The following is a 13,486-nucleotide window of genomic DNA, read 5'->3' on the forward strand; positions in this document are numbered from 1 at the left end:
CATTGACCCACAAAAAAAAAAAAAAAAAAAAATCAATCGTGGACCACTCACCTGCCAGGGGTGGGGTGGGGTGTGTGTGCAAAGGCTCGGGGCTTCCCCACCCCCACAGCAGGGCAGGAGAGGAGCCAGCCTCACGGTTCCAGCCCTGCAGGGGGGTGCAGAGGCTCGGGGCTTCCCCCCACAGCACAGCAAGTTTGCGCTCAGGGCTCCAGCCCTGTGGGGGAGCACCACAGGAAATTAACCAAAGGGCCAGATCCGGCCCACAGGCCATAGGTTCCTCACCCCTGGACTAGATACAGGAGGTAGCAGGCCAGCTTCTCCGGCCTGTTGTGCAGGTGAGCCTCAGTTATCAGAATGACCCCTCCAGGCCTTGAAAAAAAATCTATTAATATTATACAGAAAATGTATTCCCGCCCTCTGGTGCGCGCTGGTTCTCCAGAAAGCTCAGCTGCTCCCAGGCCTTCCAAGGAGCTGGGCTCGCTGCATGGCCCTGCTCTCTTCCCCAAGCCAGGAGGCATCTCTCAGGAGATGCTGACCTGCCCCCGTCCTAGACGGCGAGCGCCTTCATTGTGTTTGTCCAGCGCCGAGCACAACAGGGGTCCAAGCAGCGCCCAGGCCCAAGCCCCGGAGAACTCACAAAGTGGAGCAGGAACCATGGTGCAAAGCCCTGGGCAGCCCCGCCCATTGGGATGGGGAGGCGTGGCCTTCTAGCGGTTACCGTGGCCGCCGCCGGGCTTGGCTGCGCCCTGGCGCGAGCTCAAAGGGCGGGGCTTCAGCGTCACCCGCCCCGTCCTCTCCGTCTGCCCGGCCGCCCTCTAGTGCCCCGGAAGCAGTTGCGCCCGCGCCCCCCGGAAGTGGTTGTGGCGGTGCTTCTGGGCTCCGGAGCCGGCCGAAGGAGTGGAGGGGTCTCCCGGCGGAGTGGGCGCCATGTTCCTGACGGTGGCCGCCTGTGAGTGAGGAAGGGGATCCGGCTCCGCGCAGCTGCCGCTAGCTGGGGCGGCGGCGGGGGAGGAGCGAGGGGCAGCGGGAGGCGGCTGGGGCCTGACGGTGTCAGGGACGCGCTTGGGCCCAGGCTGCGCTACTGCTCCTCCCTCATCGGCCCTACCTCTCCCGGCGGGCATTGCGGCGCCCCCTGCTAGCCGACGTCACCCCAGCGGGCTGAGAGGGAGGAAAGGAGTACTTGTGGCACCTTAGAGGCTAACCAATTTATTTGAGCATAAGCTTTCGTGAGCTACAGCTCACTTCATCGGATCCATACCGTGGAAACTGCAGCAGACTTTATATATACACAGAGAATATGGAACAATACCTCCTCCCACCCCACTGTCCTGCTGGTAATAGCTTATCTAAAGTGATCATCAGGTTAGGCCATTTCCAGCACAAATCCAGGTTTTCTCACCCTCCACCCCCCCCCACAAATTCACTCTCCTGCTGGTAATAGCCCATCCAAAGTGACAACTCTTTACACAATGTGCATGATAATCAAGTTGGGCCATTTCCTGCACAAATCCAGGTTCTCTCACCCCCTGCTATCACCAGCAGGAGAGTGAATTTGTGTGGGGTGGTGGAGGGTGAGAAAACCTGGATTTGTGCTGGAAATGGCCCAACCTGATGATCACTTTAGATAAGCTATTAGCAGCAGGACAGTGGGGTGGGAGGAGGTATTGTTTCATGGTCTCTGTGTATATATAAAGTCTGCTGCAGTTTCCACGGTATGCATCCGATGAAGTGAGCTGTAGCTCACGAAAGCTCATGCTCAAATAAATTGGTTAGTCTCTAAGGTGCCACAAGTACTCCTTTTCTTTTTGCGAATACAGACTAACACGGCTGTTACTCTGAAACCTGAGAGGGAGGAGTGGCCCAGGGGGCACCTCGCCCTGCCTGCTCCAGCAGCTCCTCGGCAGCCACTGCAGAGGGGGGCAGGTGGAGGCCGCAGTGACTGTAGCAAGAAGGGGGGTGGGGGCTGCAGGTGAATTTTTAAAGAGATCTGCCCGAGTGGCTTGGCTGGTCTTTCCCTTCTGCTTCTCAGGCACGTATCTGTCAACCAGCCGTGTCGTCCCAGGAGTTGTTCAAAGCCCCAGCTGCGAGCGAGCGATTACAGGGCTAACAGTATTTAATTTCTAGAAATGTCACATCTTATTCAAAGTTTACCTGTGAGTTAAGTCATTTTAAAAATGAACAGATGGTTTGGCCATTTGATGACGAGGACCCTAATCCTGAACTTGGCTGAGTCCCTGGTCATCTGGAAACCTATATGGACATGTCAGAACAGGCCCAAGTGTGGATTGAAAACTCAAAAGGGCAGGGAGATAAAATATCTGAATTCCATAAACTACTGTCAGCAACTGTGAAAGAAATGCTTGGTTAAAAGAATGAAAGAAAAGGAAATAGTTAAAAACACTACTTAGATTCTACAATCTTTGAGGCAGGGACCATCTTTTTGTTCTGCATTTGTACAATATCTAGTACATTGAGCTCATGGTCCCTGAGTGGGGCCCCCATAGGTGCTACTGCAATACAAATACATTATAAATGAAACCGGAATGTCCAATATAAGGTAACTTTTGGGGCATTACCTGTGGTGACATGTGTGCTGCGTATTACAGATTCTGGATTGGGCCCCTTTGTGTTGAGAGCTGTATAAACAGACAGTGGGGGAGAGTTCATGCCCCAAAGGGTTTCCAGTCTAATTTAAGAAAATATTCTTGTGAGGGTAAGAATCTCAATGAAGGAAGATGGTAACATAAGCTCATGTGCTTGTGGATCCCTCCGTTGCTCTGTGGAGTAATGTCCCCATGGAGGGCATTTCCCAGGATTGGATTTTGCATGGAGGTAGTAGTGGGGGGTGGATGACCCCATTTGGGTGGAGACAGGATCTGCCAGGGATCCTGCCCATTCCTCAGCTCATCATTGGTTGTGTGATTTCTTGTAGATGTTCCAGCAAAAATGGGCTTTAGAGAGAGATTTGAAGAGGAGGGTAGCTGCCTTATGTTTCAGTTCAGAAAAGGCATTCTTTGTGAAAGGGGCAGAATGCCTATATTGGTGGGAGAAGTGGATAAATGAGTGTTGCTAAAGTGCTGGAGGGGCTTAAGAGATTAAGATAAAGAAATAGAAGAAAAAGGCAGAACTGAGAAGGGCCTTAAATGTGAGTGCAAGAAGCTTGAGCTTTTATGCAGTGGAAAACAGGAAGCCCGTGGAGGGATTCTGAGAGTGAAGTGACATAGGGACAAGGGATCTGATCTTCACAGTATTCTGAAAGAACCTGAAGTGGGAGTAGTCAGAACTACTAGGGGCTTGAACAAGAGCTTTGATTGTGCAGACAGAACATAGTGGATTTTGCTACACTTTTACTTACCTTGCAGTATTGCCTGGAGGGTACAAGCTGGCCAGGGCCTACTGGGCTAGGCACTGCACAAATGATTTTTAAAATGATCTGATGGGGGAAATAAAGCTGGATTTTGGCGTGGCCTAGCTATACAACGCAAGAGGAATCTCCTTTACAACTGATTGTCTTTGCCTGGCTGCTCTGGGACTGTTCCCAAAGCAGCTTTTGTGCAAAGCTGTAATCATTTTTATATGTTAATAGTTAAAAGAAAACAAGATGGTAATGTAACTTTCTTTATTTTTCTTCCTTTCATCATTGTGCTCCACAAACAGTGGCCAAGAGCAAATCCAAGTAAGTGACATTTTACTGGTTTGAGCTATTCCAAATGATCTGCTTCCCACAGTTGCATCCTACAATGATACACAAATATGGGGTTCTCACAGAATCTCTGAATAAAGAAAAGGAGTATTAGTGGCACCTTAGAGACTAACCAATTTATTTGAGCATAAGCTTTCATGAGCTACAGGTCACTTCATTGAATGTATAAAGCTTATGCTCAGATAAATTGGTTAGCGTCTAAGGTGCCACAAGTACTCCTTTTCTTTTTGCGAATACAGACTAACATGGCTGCTACTCTGAAAAGAATCTCTGAATGTACATGAAGTATTTGTCGTTCTTCAACCTAGGAGCTAGACTGCATCTCCTTTGCATGTAATCTCTCCCCCACTCTCTGGAATGGGAGATCTGCAGTACTGTCCCCTTGAAGGGTATTCCCCAGGGTTAGATTCTACACGGAGGTAGCATTGGGGAGTGAATGACCCTTTTTGGGTGGAGGCAGGATCTGGTAGGGTGCACATCAATGAACTCGTCCTGGAAGAATTATTTGAGTAAGTTCTAGAGCCCTGGGGCTGTGCTGCTTTTCCTGTAGTGTCGTCTCTGGTGGGGATCTAATTTTAATGGAGTTTCTGAAGGCAGCCATTGCAGAGGGATCCCTGGCAGCAGAGCTCCAAGAAGCTGGGTGAGACAGTGAAGAAGCACAGGGCCTCCATGCCCATAGTCTTGTCCCCTGGATGACCTGAGAGGGTTGAGTCTAACCCTGTGGTGCACTTTAGGGGGGGAACTCCATGGCAACCCTCTTCCCTGAACAGGACGATTAGAGAGAGACTCTCTGAGGGATCCTCATAGTCACGTACTTGCCGAGCCTCATTCATTAAGTGGGGGCAATCTGTATGCATATGTGGTTAGTTTGGACCTCTATGGGGTCCAGGCTAATGCGTGTGGTGTTTTTATCAGCATTACCTTTCTAATAGAGTATCGAATGGTTCCCTGAACTTCTGTAGCTGTTGTGCATAATGATCATAAAACAGTTGCTTGTCTATTTTGCTGAGCAAGTTTCAAGGTGGGTGCCATCACTTTCAGTTAATAAAGTAACTATTGTAGAGGGCAAAGCTCTAACACATTCTCCGTCTGGGCTGGAAGTGCAGCAGAGACAGAGTTCTGAGCACCTGGCCCCTCTCAAGAATGTGTTAATGGGCTGTGGAGGAAGATAGATCCGGATCCCATGGGCTAAAAAGAAGATTGGCATAGTCTGGGGCTGGGAAGGAAATAAAGGACTCTGAAAAATTTGTCTTTGCTCCCCCAGAAGTAAGGAGACAAGAATGAATGAAAATATATATGACGGGTGAACAGTTATGGCCAAAATTGTATTTGTAAGGTATTTAGACAAATCCAGGAGACTAAAGTGATAGAGAAGCTCTGTTGTCGAAGAACTGTCATTAAAACATCCCTGTTGTTTCCCCTGGTTCTCAGAAGGTGCATTCCTGCATGGATCTGTAATAGTTTGTACTTGAAAGCTCTGGAAAGAGGACCTCCTGGCATGCTTCTTGTTGAAGATTTAAAAATCATCCCCAAATGAAGCTGGTGCCAGGCACCCGCTGGGTTGGAAGTGTCTCTCCTCTCGTGGTGTTTCTGCAGAATTGTCAGGGCTTGACATTCAAAGTGCAGTTTTAAAGTACATGCCCAATAGGAGGGGTCTCAGTTTGACACCAGCCTTAATAATCATGTTCTGCCATCATCCCCTCCCACCAATGAACAGAGCATGGTAAAGTTTCCTCAAGGAGGAAGTATAAATACAATTAACTTCACTAACCTAAAAGCTTTTTATGGCTTTTTTTCTCTTGTATTTCTCCCCTTTTTATTCTATCTTTGTGCTGCTCCTCCTTCATTAAGAAACTAAATTTATTTTCAAAGCCAAGTGCTTCTCTTTTTTGGTTTTGTGTTCTCTTCCCTTCTTTCTTCATCATTTTATTGGTCCTCCTCTGGCCCCTTTGCTTTCCCTTTTTGGGTCTCTCCCCTAGATTTCCTCCCTTCTTGTTCTGCTTACACCTCACTAGAGCATCTGGCTTGGGTTGCCTGATTAAGTTGGAAATTTTCATAACAAAGTGTCTTACTCAAAAAGAACCTGCCCTCAGACATGTACCAAATAAGAGTTTCAAACTCTGGTTATACTGATATCAGTGGGCTAGAAAGAGGAAACTGACCAGAAGGTGTTTGAGGAAGTGGGAGAGGTATGGGGGAAGGAGTCTGCTACATGAGTACGGGTGATATGCCTGATCCCTGTAGTGGGTGTACCGGAGATGACAGAAAACTGGGTCATTCACTGGGTCTTTTAGCTCAGGGAAGTCTAGTGGTTACCCTTCATTTGAGGGGGGAAGAAAGAATGGGTTTTTTTCATGTAAAACTAGACTTTAAATCAGACCAGGCAAAGCCATATGTACTGTATATGCTGTTGGGAGTGACATTGCATGGGTGAGCAAATAGGGATTTTCTCTGTTTAATTTCAAGGGATCATATTGTCTGTAAGCCAGGAAATTGAATGTGGGTTCTACCTGCAATGCTTCCTTCAGATCATTTCATTGCGATGGAAGAGGAGAGATCACCACTGGAGAAATGGTCAAGGGGCTTGACCCTCCTTCCCTAACCTCCAGATGCCCTGAGATCCTGGGGAGTACCAGAGAGCTGGCAGTACTTATGGATTTGCAGGGAGGCTCAGTTGCCTTCACATTATACCCCAGTTTCTCCTCTTCTCTCTACGGTACATGGCTGCTGCCTGAACTCCTCCACTATGTTAGCATCATCTGGGGGTTTGTGAGGGCATGATGCTCTGGAGAAGTACCATCTCACCAATTTTGCCACCTCTTGACCTGTTTCTGTGGCATACCTTCGTGAGGGGCTCTGCTTTCCTTTTTTGTATGTAGATGGAGTGAGGGGCATACTGCTTTAGGTCCCAGTGCAAGTGGAAGAGACAGTTGGGCTCTGTATTCTGAGGTACTGTATTGGCTATAACCTGGATACCTTTAAATATGATCATCCTCTGTTCCCTTTCCTAAAAAGGAGCCATACTGAGTCAGTTGTATGCAGATCTTTTCGTTTTTGTCTTATTTCAGTATGAAAACTACTTTCTTGGCCATGGTCTGTGTTCCATTCAATAGCAATTAACCTGAGACTGATGTTGAAACATACAGTCCTGCTATGGACTCTGCACTCTAAAAGCATCATGATTTTAGTGGGGTGGTTTTCAAACCTCCCCACCCTTGGCCCATAGATTCCCCTTCACTCCAAGTGCCACCTCTTAGGCTCCCTGAATCCCTGCCTTCTTTCAGATGAATAGCTTCTCTGCCTGTGTCCCTCCCATCGCCCTTTCCAGACAGAGTTCCTTGCTATTCATGGATTTGCTGGTAGGAGGTTTTAATGAGAGCTGATCAAAATTTGGAATTTCTGTTTCACAGGAAAATTTGATACTTTGAAATTTCTGATTTGGACCATGTCAGCAGAAGTATCATGTATTATGGTGTGGTATTTGGCATGGCAGAATATGGCCCGTTGTCTTATGCACAAATGCTGCAGACATCATGAAATATCGTAAAACTAACAGAGTGTGTGTGTGTGGGGGGGAGAGTAATTTTCAAAATGAAAAATTAATTTTGAAATGAAATGTTTTGGAAATAAAAAATAGTTTTGAGTTTTTTTGTGTGGGAAATTTTGTCAACGTGATTTTCATAAGAAAAAACAAGTGGTTGTGTTGAAACACCTTTTTCCAACAGAAAACGGTTTGGACCAAAGATTTCCGAGCAGCTTTAGTGTGAATATTTCAAGTTGCTTTCACTGCCTCCCTTATACTTGTCCTGTCTGATGTGCCTGCTGGCCTGGGGAGAGAAACCAGGGTCTGCTCCTAAAACTTAGTCTCCTGACCTACAACACTCGTGCATCAGCGTTGCTTAGCTGCGCATTGGCAACATCTGTTGAAGTTGCAGTTGCTCATCAACTCTTGCAATCAAACCCATGTAACAGCTCAGCTAAATTTAGTATTTTATTGACACTAAATTGTCCCTAATAGGCACAGATGGTGACATTAAGTGTCTCAGTTCACTTAACTGCCCATGTCAAAGGGGAATTTCTGCAGTGGAGACACTGACTAAAAAACAGTGTTCACTGCTGTATACATCTGCCTTTGGCCATAATGATGTCCCTTGTCATTTTAGGTACATCCTTGTGAGGATGGTGAGTGCAGCAGGGACAGGCTACTGTTACAACATCAAGAGAGCCCGACTACAGGAGAAATTGGTCCTGCTGAAATATGATCCCATTGGTAAGAACTTAAGAAATTACATGCTGTCTGGAAGATGCATGCTCTCTCTTCAGTTGAATGTAACAATGTATCGAGTATAAGCAGAGTAATACTTAGCATTTTACATGCTCAAACCACTGTACTATTCCTTAAAATGTCCCAGTGGAGGAGGAGGTAATATTAACCCCATTTTACAGACTGTGGCACGAACACAATGAGGCAGTGACTTGCCCAAGACCTCACAGCAAGACAGTGGCAGAGCAGAGATTAGAATTCGTACATTCTACTTCCATGCTCAGTTTACTAGACTAGGCTGTCTCGTAAGAATCAGCAGTGAGCTACGCAGCTGCAGAGAAGTTCGTTGGGACACTTAAACCAAAAGAGCAGTAAACTCTCATCACAGTGTCAAGATGAAATCTATTTAAAATATTTCTATTTAAAAAATGTCTAATACAGAAATAAATGCAGGTTCCCACATGTTTGGAGAAAAGTTCTCCACTGTTCTGCTGTGTTCCTCTGACTCTCAACACTCTCCATCATTTAAAACCTGATTCATTGTAAGTCATGGGTGTCAACAGCACTTGCCAAGAGTTCCTCTTTTTTTTTTAAAAAAAAAGTGTTTTTTAAAAAGTGACTTGGGAAGGCACCAATTTGTAACTAACACATTAAAGGCTAATTTGGGGACATTCTAACCTGCTTTAGCTCTTAAAATAGCATGGGAGAGTTAAGTCCGTACAGCTCCCAGGTACCTCCTGCAAAACACCTGGTAATCTGATATTTAACTAGGGCGTAATTTAAAAAACCACATAGCTCTGAATATATAGTGTAGCCATTTGGCTGATAGTCATATGGGATATTATCTTCAGTGCAGTCTTGGTGGAAGATTAACACTGATATTCTCTGACTTAAGAATGCAGGAGTGTGATGCCTGTGGAGAGAGGCTCCTGGAGATACAAGCTGATTTAATCAAATTCCTCAAAAAATATTCATGTTGGCAGAAACTGAATTTCATGTGCAAGAGAAAGCTTTAGATCAGGCGGTGGTGGGATTCATTTCCTGGGTTGGAAAATGAGTGTATTAATTTCATATTAACTTTATTGCTTCAGAACATTCCACAACCAACCCCCCCCCCCCCCCCACACACACACACACTAGAAACACTATCCAGTTTTCAGAGTAGCAGCCGTGTTAGTCTGTATTCGCAAAAAGAACAGGAGGACATAGTGCACAAATAGTACATTTCCCCATGTTTATTCCCCCCCCCAACTGTTCCTCACACGTTCTTGTCAACAGTTGGAAATGGCCCACCTTGATTATCACTACAAAGGTTTTTTTTTTTTTCTCTCTCCTGCTGGTAATAGCTCACCTTACCTGATCACTCTCGTTACAGTGTGTATGGTAACACCCATTGTTTCATGTTCTCTGTGTATATAAATCTCCCCACTGTATTTTCCACTGAATGCATCCGATGAAGTGAGCTGTAGCTCACGAAAGCTTATGCTCAAATACATTTTTAGTCTCTAAGGTGCCACAAGTCCTCCTGTTGTTTTTACTATCCAGTTTGTGTGCAGTGCACTATAGAGTGGCGTTCTTAACCGAGCAGGAGTTTGGTGGCAGAACAGCCTGATGCAACCCATAGAATAGAAATGGGAGGTAGCTTGGAATGGCCTGGGGTTCACATTTGGTGGAGGGGGAAAAAAATTCCTATAGCCTATACCAGAGGGAAAGAGAGACGCTGAGGCATGTGTGAAAGGCAGGTAAATTTGAGTCTGGCCATCCATGGAGGCCAGACACTGTATTTGATGTACTTTCTGTCTGTATGCACTTACACACAAAAAAGGTGAAGTGAATTTCATAAACAATGGAACCTGCATTTAGGGAACTTTTTATAGTGAGGTAGAAAGTCCCAGATGGTTGCAGTGCATAATGTAAAGGTTTCAGTCACAACTAGGCTGTGATATGTTGGGAAAATTACTTCAATCCACTATCTCTGTGGTGCACAATGTCAGCCCTACATATTTTTCAGTGTTAAGTTACTAAAATTCATGTTAAGCTGAAAGGTGGTTGCACAAACGGCATTGTAGTTTCCCATGCTCATTCTCTTAGTGACTTCCATATCACATGTGCAATTTAGAAGTAAAATGATTTTCCTGACTTCAGGTTGAGGATTTACAGTCCAGCTGAATTTGTAGTTCACCCATCACTTAGAATAAAGATTCTGCAGGTGGTCCTTGAAGAAGGATTGTTGATATGCGAGGCAGATTAGAATCCAGTTTACTTTCCCATAGCTGTCTGGACTCGGCAGTGCTAAGACCAGCAGAAAAGCCATAAAAACCTTTGTGTCCCAATGCAGAGCAGACTGACTCAGAATAGACATGGCAAGCAGCTGTTGAGTGAAAAGGTTCCATTTTCAGAGTCACTTAAATCCTAATGTTTGTCCTTCACGGGGTAAAATAGACACCTGTGTACTAAAAGTTATATGTTGTAAAATGAATGCAGAGCTAAAGTCCTTTAAAAGCAGGTTGGCCAGCAGTGGCACTGTGCCAGTAATCATTCATTCAGTGTTTGTTTAAGCATGGAGGGCAGCAGGAGGTGGGTGTATGGATTTTTTTTTTCTAGTAAATCCTAACACTTACTTGCTTTCCTACCAAGTTGCTTTCTCTCCACAGTGAACCAACGTGTTCTCTTCACAGAGAAGAGAAAAATACGTTCCATCTGAACAACGCCTTGTAAATGGACTTGTTTTATACATGAGTTGGACTCTTGGGTGGGCGGAATGCTGCTTCTGAAATCCTGCAGCGTGTGCTAAAAGGAGAGGAAATGTACTCAATCAACGCCTCCTGTGATTTGAAGGCCATTGTGAATGAGAACAATGTAGAGAGAAAAGTCTTTAGTGTCTGGACATAGATCATCACATCAACATTTATTTATCCTTCGAGTTATTTTTACAGTCTTCAATAAAAAAAAATGAAAATAGCAGATCCCATTGTCTGTGTTTTCCATTGTGAAACTGGCTGTAATAGTTAAACTATTGTTTCACATAGCAATAAAAAATTAACATTTTCTAAAAGGGAACTTCAGTGGAAGGGTTGCTAGAGGCATTCTAAACCACGATCGACCCATGAAACCATAGGATCACTAGTGTTTCAGAGCTTATAGCCTTATAGTAGAGGTGGGAAGAAAAAATACAAGTAGTAAAGTGACCTTTAGCATCCTGTAGAGCTAAAGTCTGCTGCCTTTGAAGCCAATGGCAAAACTCCGTGAGATCAGGATCTGACCCACATAAAATAGAACTTTTTATCAAGCTCATGTATGTAGGACTTATTTTTCACATCTGAATTTATGCCTGAGTAGGCCTATAGTAGATGTCTAAGCCAGCTTTTTGACTAGTGCATTGTGGTTGATTTTGTTCTTTAACTAGTTTATTTGAGTTTATTGCCAAATAAGACTGACTAGGCATCTTGGCATGTGTTTCCCCAGAACACTAAACAGCTAATAAACTGGTATGTACATCTCACTCACCTAAGGGCTCTATCAGCAGCTTGCCCAGAACCAGAAAACCTCACCTAATGGACACAGTATGGAGCCTACTGCAGCCATCATGCAATAGAGAAACATAACTAGCAGATGTGGACCTGGCATGCAGTGTTTCATTGTGGTCTGAGTGGACTATGGATGAGATGGAACTTTGCATGCTGGTATGTGTGGTCTGCAGATGGTTGATGAGTCACACTTTGGGCTAAGGCACTTGCCGCGGAGAGCAAGAACTATAGGAATTTGGTTGAAAACTCAAAGCTAACTATTATTCACATTTCAATAGCGATCTCCCAGATTTGAAACTTCAGCAAAATCAAGGAGAATCTTAATTAGTGGAGAGCACAGCAAAGTCTGTGGAGGCCACTGAATTTCAGAGCTCAGTTATCCCTACTCATATTATGGGATGTCTCTTTAGTTTATAGACATGAGTTTTTGTGGAGTGAAATGTTGAACACATAGACTACTAAGTTTTACCATTAGAGTAATGGTTATGCTGCACAGTGTGTAGGGCAAGGGACAGATCCACGATATTTTGCTGGAATGAAAGAGTGCAACCCTAATGCTCTACTATAGACCAGAATCTAACAGGGAATCAGTGATTGAGAAGGGAGTAAAGACTTTCCTGCTCTCTACTCCTTTAGTAGCCGAGGACCTGGAATCTCTTAGGGGAAAAAAAAGCTTGCCTGTGCACAATCAGAACTCCCTTGCCTGGGATATTGTACAATCAATACATGCAGCTGTCTGCACCATGAGTTAGAAAAGATCCTGTGGCAGGCCCTTCCTGTAGGGATAGGAAGACTGTGTCCCTGATGCCTGGACGCTCACTGATGCGATGAAGTTTGACCTCCTGATCACTTCTTCCATGGATAGATTGGGATAGCAAGCCATGAAGAAAGCCAGTGCTCCCACAAAACTATCGCCAGCCCCCTAAGATGAAAGAAACACACAAAGTTAGGCAGATTACTACACAAGAACACAGTTCAGCTGCATTTACTTGAAATGCCTTTTAATGCAACAGTCATTGGTGCCAGGAAATCCTGCAAGGCCAGGAGCTGAACTGGATTTGTCTTTCTCCATTTCTATGAAATTCCAAAACACAAGGTTGCTGCCACAACATTAACTCTTGCCCCCCTACCCATCCAACATATTAGGGTATATAATATATTGTAGCTTACATTTTAGAAGAGAAAACAGGTCTATAAACACACTTCAGTGCAATGGGGCTGAGTTATGCTGGGAGCAACTTTTGCTTTTGAAATTTCCTGTCATTGGAGTGTCTGATTTTGATTTCTCAACCTGAATGTTGAATGAATGCCATTTTCCTCTCCTTATTTAACTTCTGTTTTTCTATAAAAGTGGGAGGGGGAGTGGGAAGAAGGTGAAGAAATTAAGCTATGAGGCTTATAAATTCCTACTTGCAGAACGATGCAGCAACCAGCTGTCTTTAACTGTGAAATGCCCATACTGAAGCTCCGCACTCTGCATAAATTGCTTCCCTTGCTTTAATCCCTAGGATAGTGTTTTTCAAACCACGGGTTGTGACCCAGAACTGAGTCGCAGAATGGAAGGGACTCAGTCACAGCAGCTCTGGTCAGCACTGCAGACTGGGCCATTGAATGTCCCAGCGGCAGTGCTGCCCAGCTAAGGCAGGCTCGTGTCTACCTTTCTGACACCACGCTGTGCCCTGGAAGTGGCCAGCAGCGGGTCTGGCTTCGAGGCAGGGGGGCTACAGGGCTCCGTGTGCTGCCCCTGCTCTGAGGACTGGCTCCACATTCCCATTGGCAGGGTGGGTGGGCGGTGCCTGCAGGTGAGAGTCGCACCTCCACCTAGGAACCAGACCCACTGCTGGCCACTTCTGGGGCGCAGCACGGTCCACGGTGCCAGGACAGGCGGGAGCCTGCCTCTGCACCCCAGCTGCGCTGCTTACCAGGCCCCAATCCCCTGCCCCAGCCCTGAGCTCCCACAAGCCTGGAACCCCCTCCTGCACCCCAAATCCC

The 13,486-nt window shown here is 45.6% G+C and overlaps 2 protein-coding genes across 5 annotated transcripts in view; one reads left to right on the top strand and one right to left on the bottom strand.

The window, feature by feature from the left end:
* Window positions 1–659: 659 nt before the first annotated feature.
* On the top strand, window positions 660–10,933 carry MRPL33 (mitochondrial ribosomal protein L33). 3 transcript variants are annotated; one of them, XM_077813630.1, is made up of 4 exons: window positions 809–949; window positions 3,658–3,676; window positions 7,867–7,973; window positions 10,622–10,933. In XM_077813630.1, the coding sequence occupies exons 1-4, from the start codon at window positions 928–930 to the stop codon at window positions 10,669–10,671; spliced, it is 198 nt and encodes a 65-aa protein (XP_077669756.1). In that variant the 5' UTR covers window positions 809–927; the 3' UTR covers window positions 10,672–10,933. The 3 variants fall into 3 exon arrangements, with proteins under 3 accessions (XP_077669755.1, XP_077669754.1, XP_077669756.1); XM_077813629.1 differs by lacking the exon at window positions 7,867–7,973 and having other exon boundaries at window positions 660–949; XM_077813628.1 differs by lacking the exon at window positions 3,658–3,676 and having other exon boundaries at window positions 660–949.
* The window catches only part of RBKS (ribokinase), a 114,158-nt gene continuing 111,528 nt past the window's right edge, over window positions 10,857–13,486 (bottom strand). For both annotated transcript variants that reach the window (XM_077813626.1, XM_077813624.1), the window contains one exon: window positions 10,857–12,416. In XM_077813626.1, coding sequence (XP_077669752.1) covers window positions 12,243–12,416 — 174 coding nt within the window. In that variant the 3' untranslated portion in view covers window positions 10,857–12,242. The remainder of the gene's footprint in view (window positions 12,417–13,486) is intronic.

This window comes from Eretmochelys imbricata, chromosome 3 (genome assembly GCF_965152235.1).
Source record: "Eretmochelys imbricata isolate rEreImb1 chromosome 3, rEreImb1.hap1, whole genome shotgun sequence".
In the NCBI taxonomy this organism is placed as follows: domain Eukaryota; kingdom Metazoa; phylum Chordata; order Testudines; family Cheloniidae; genus Eretmochelys; species Eretmochelys imbricata.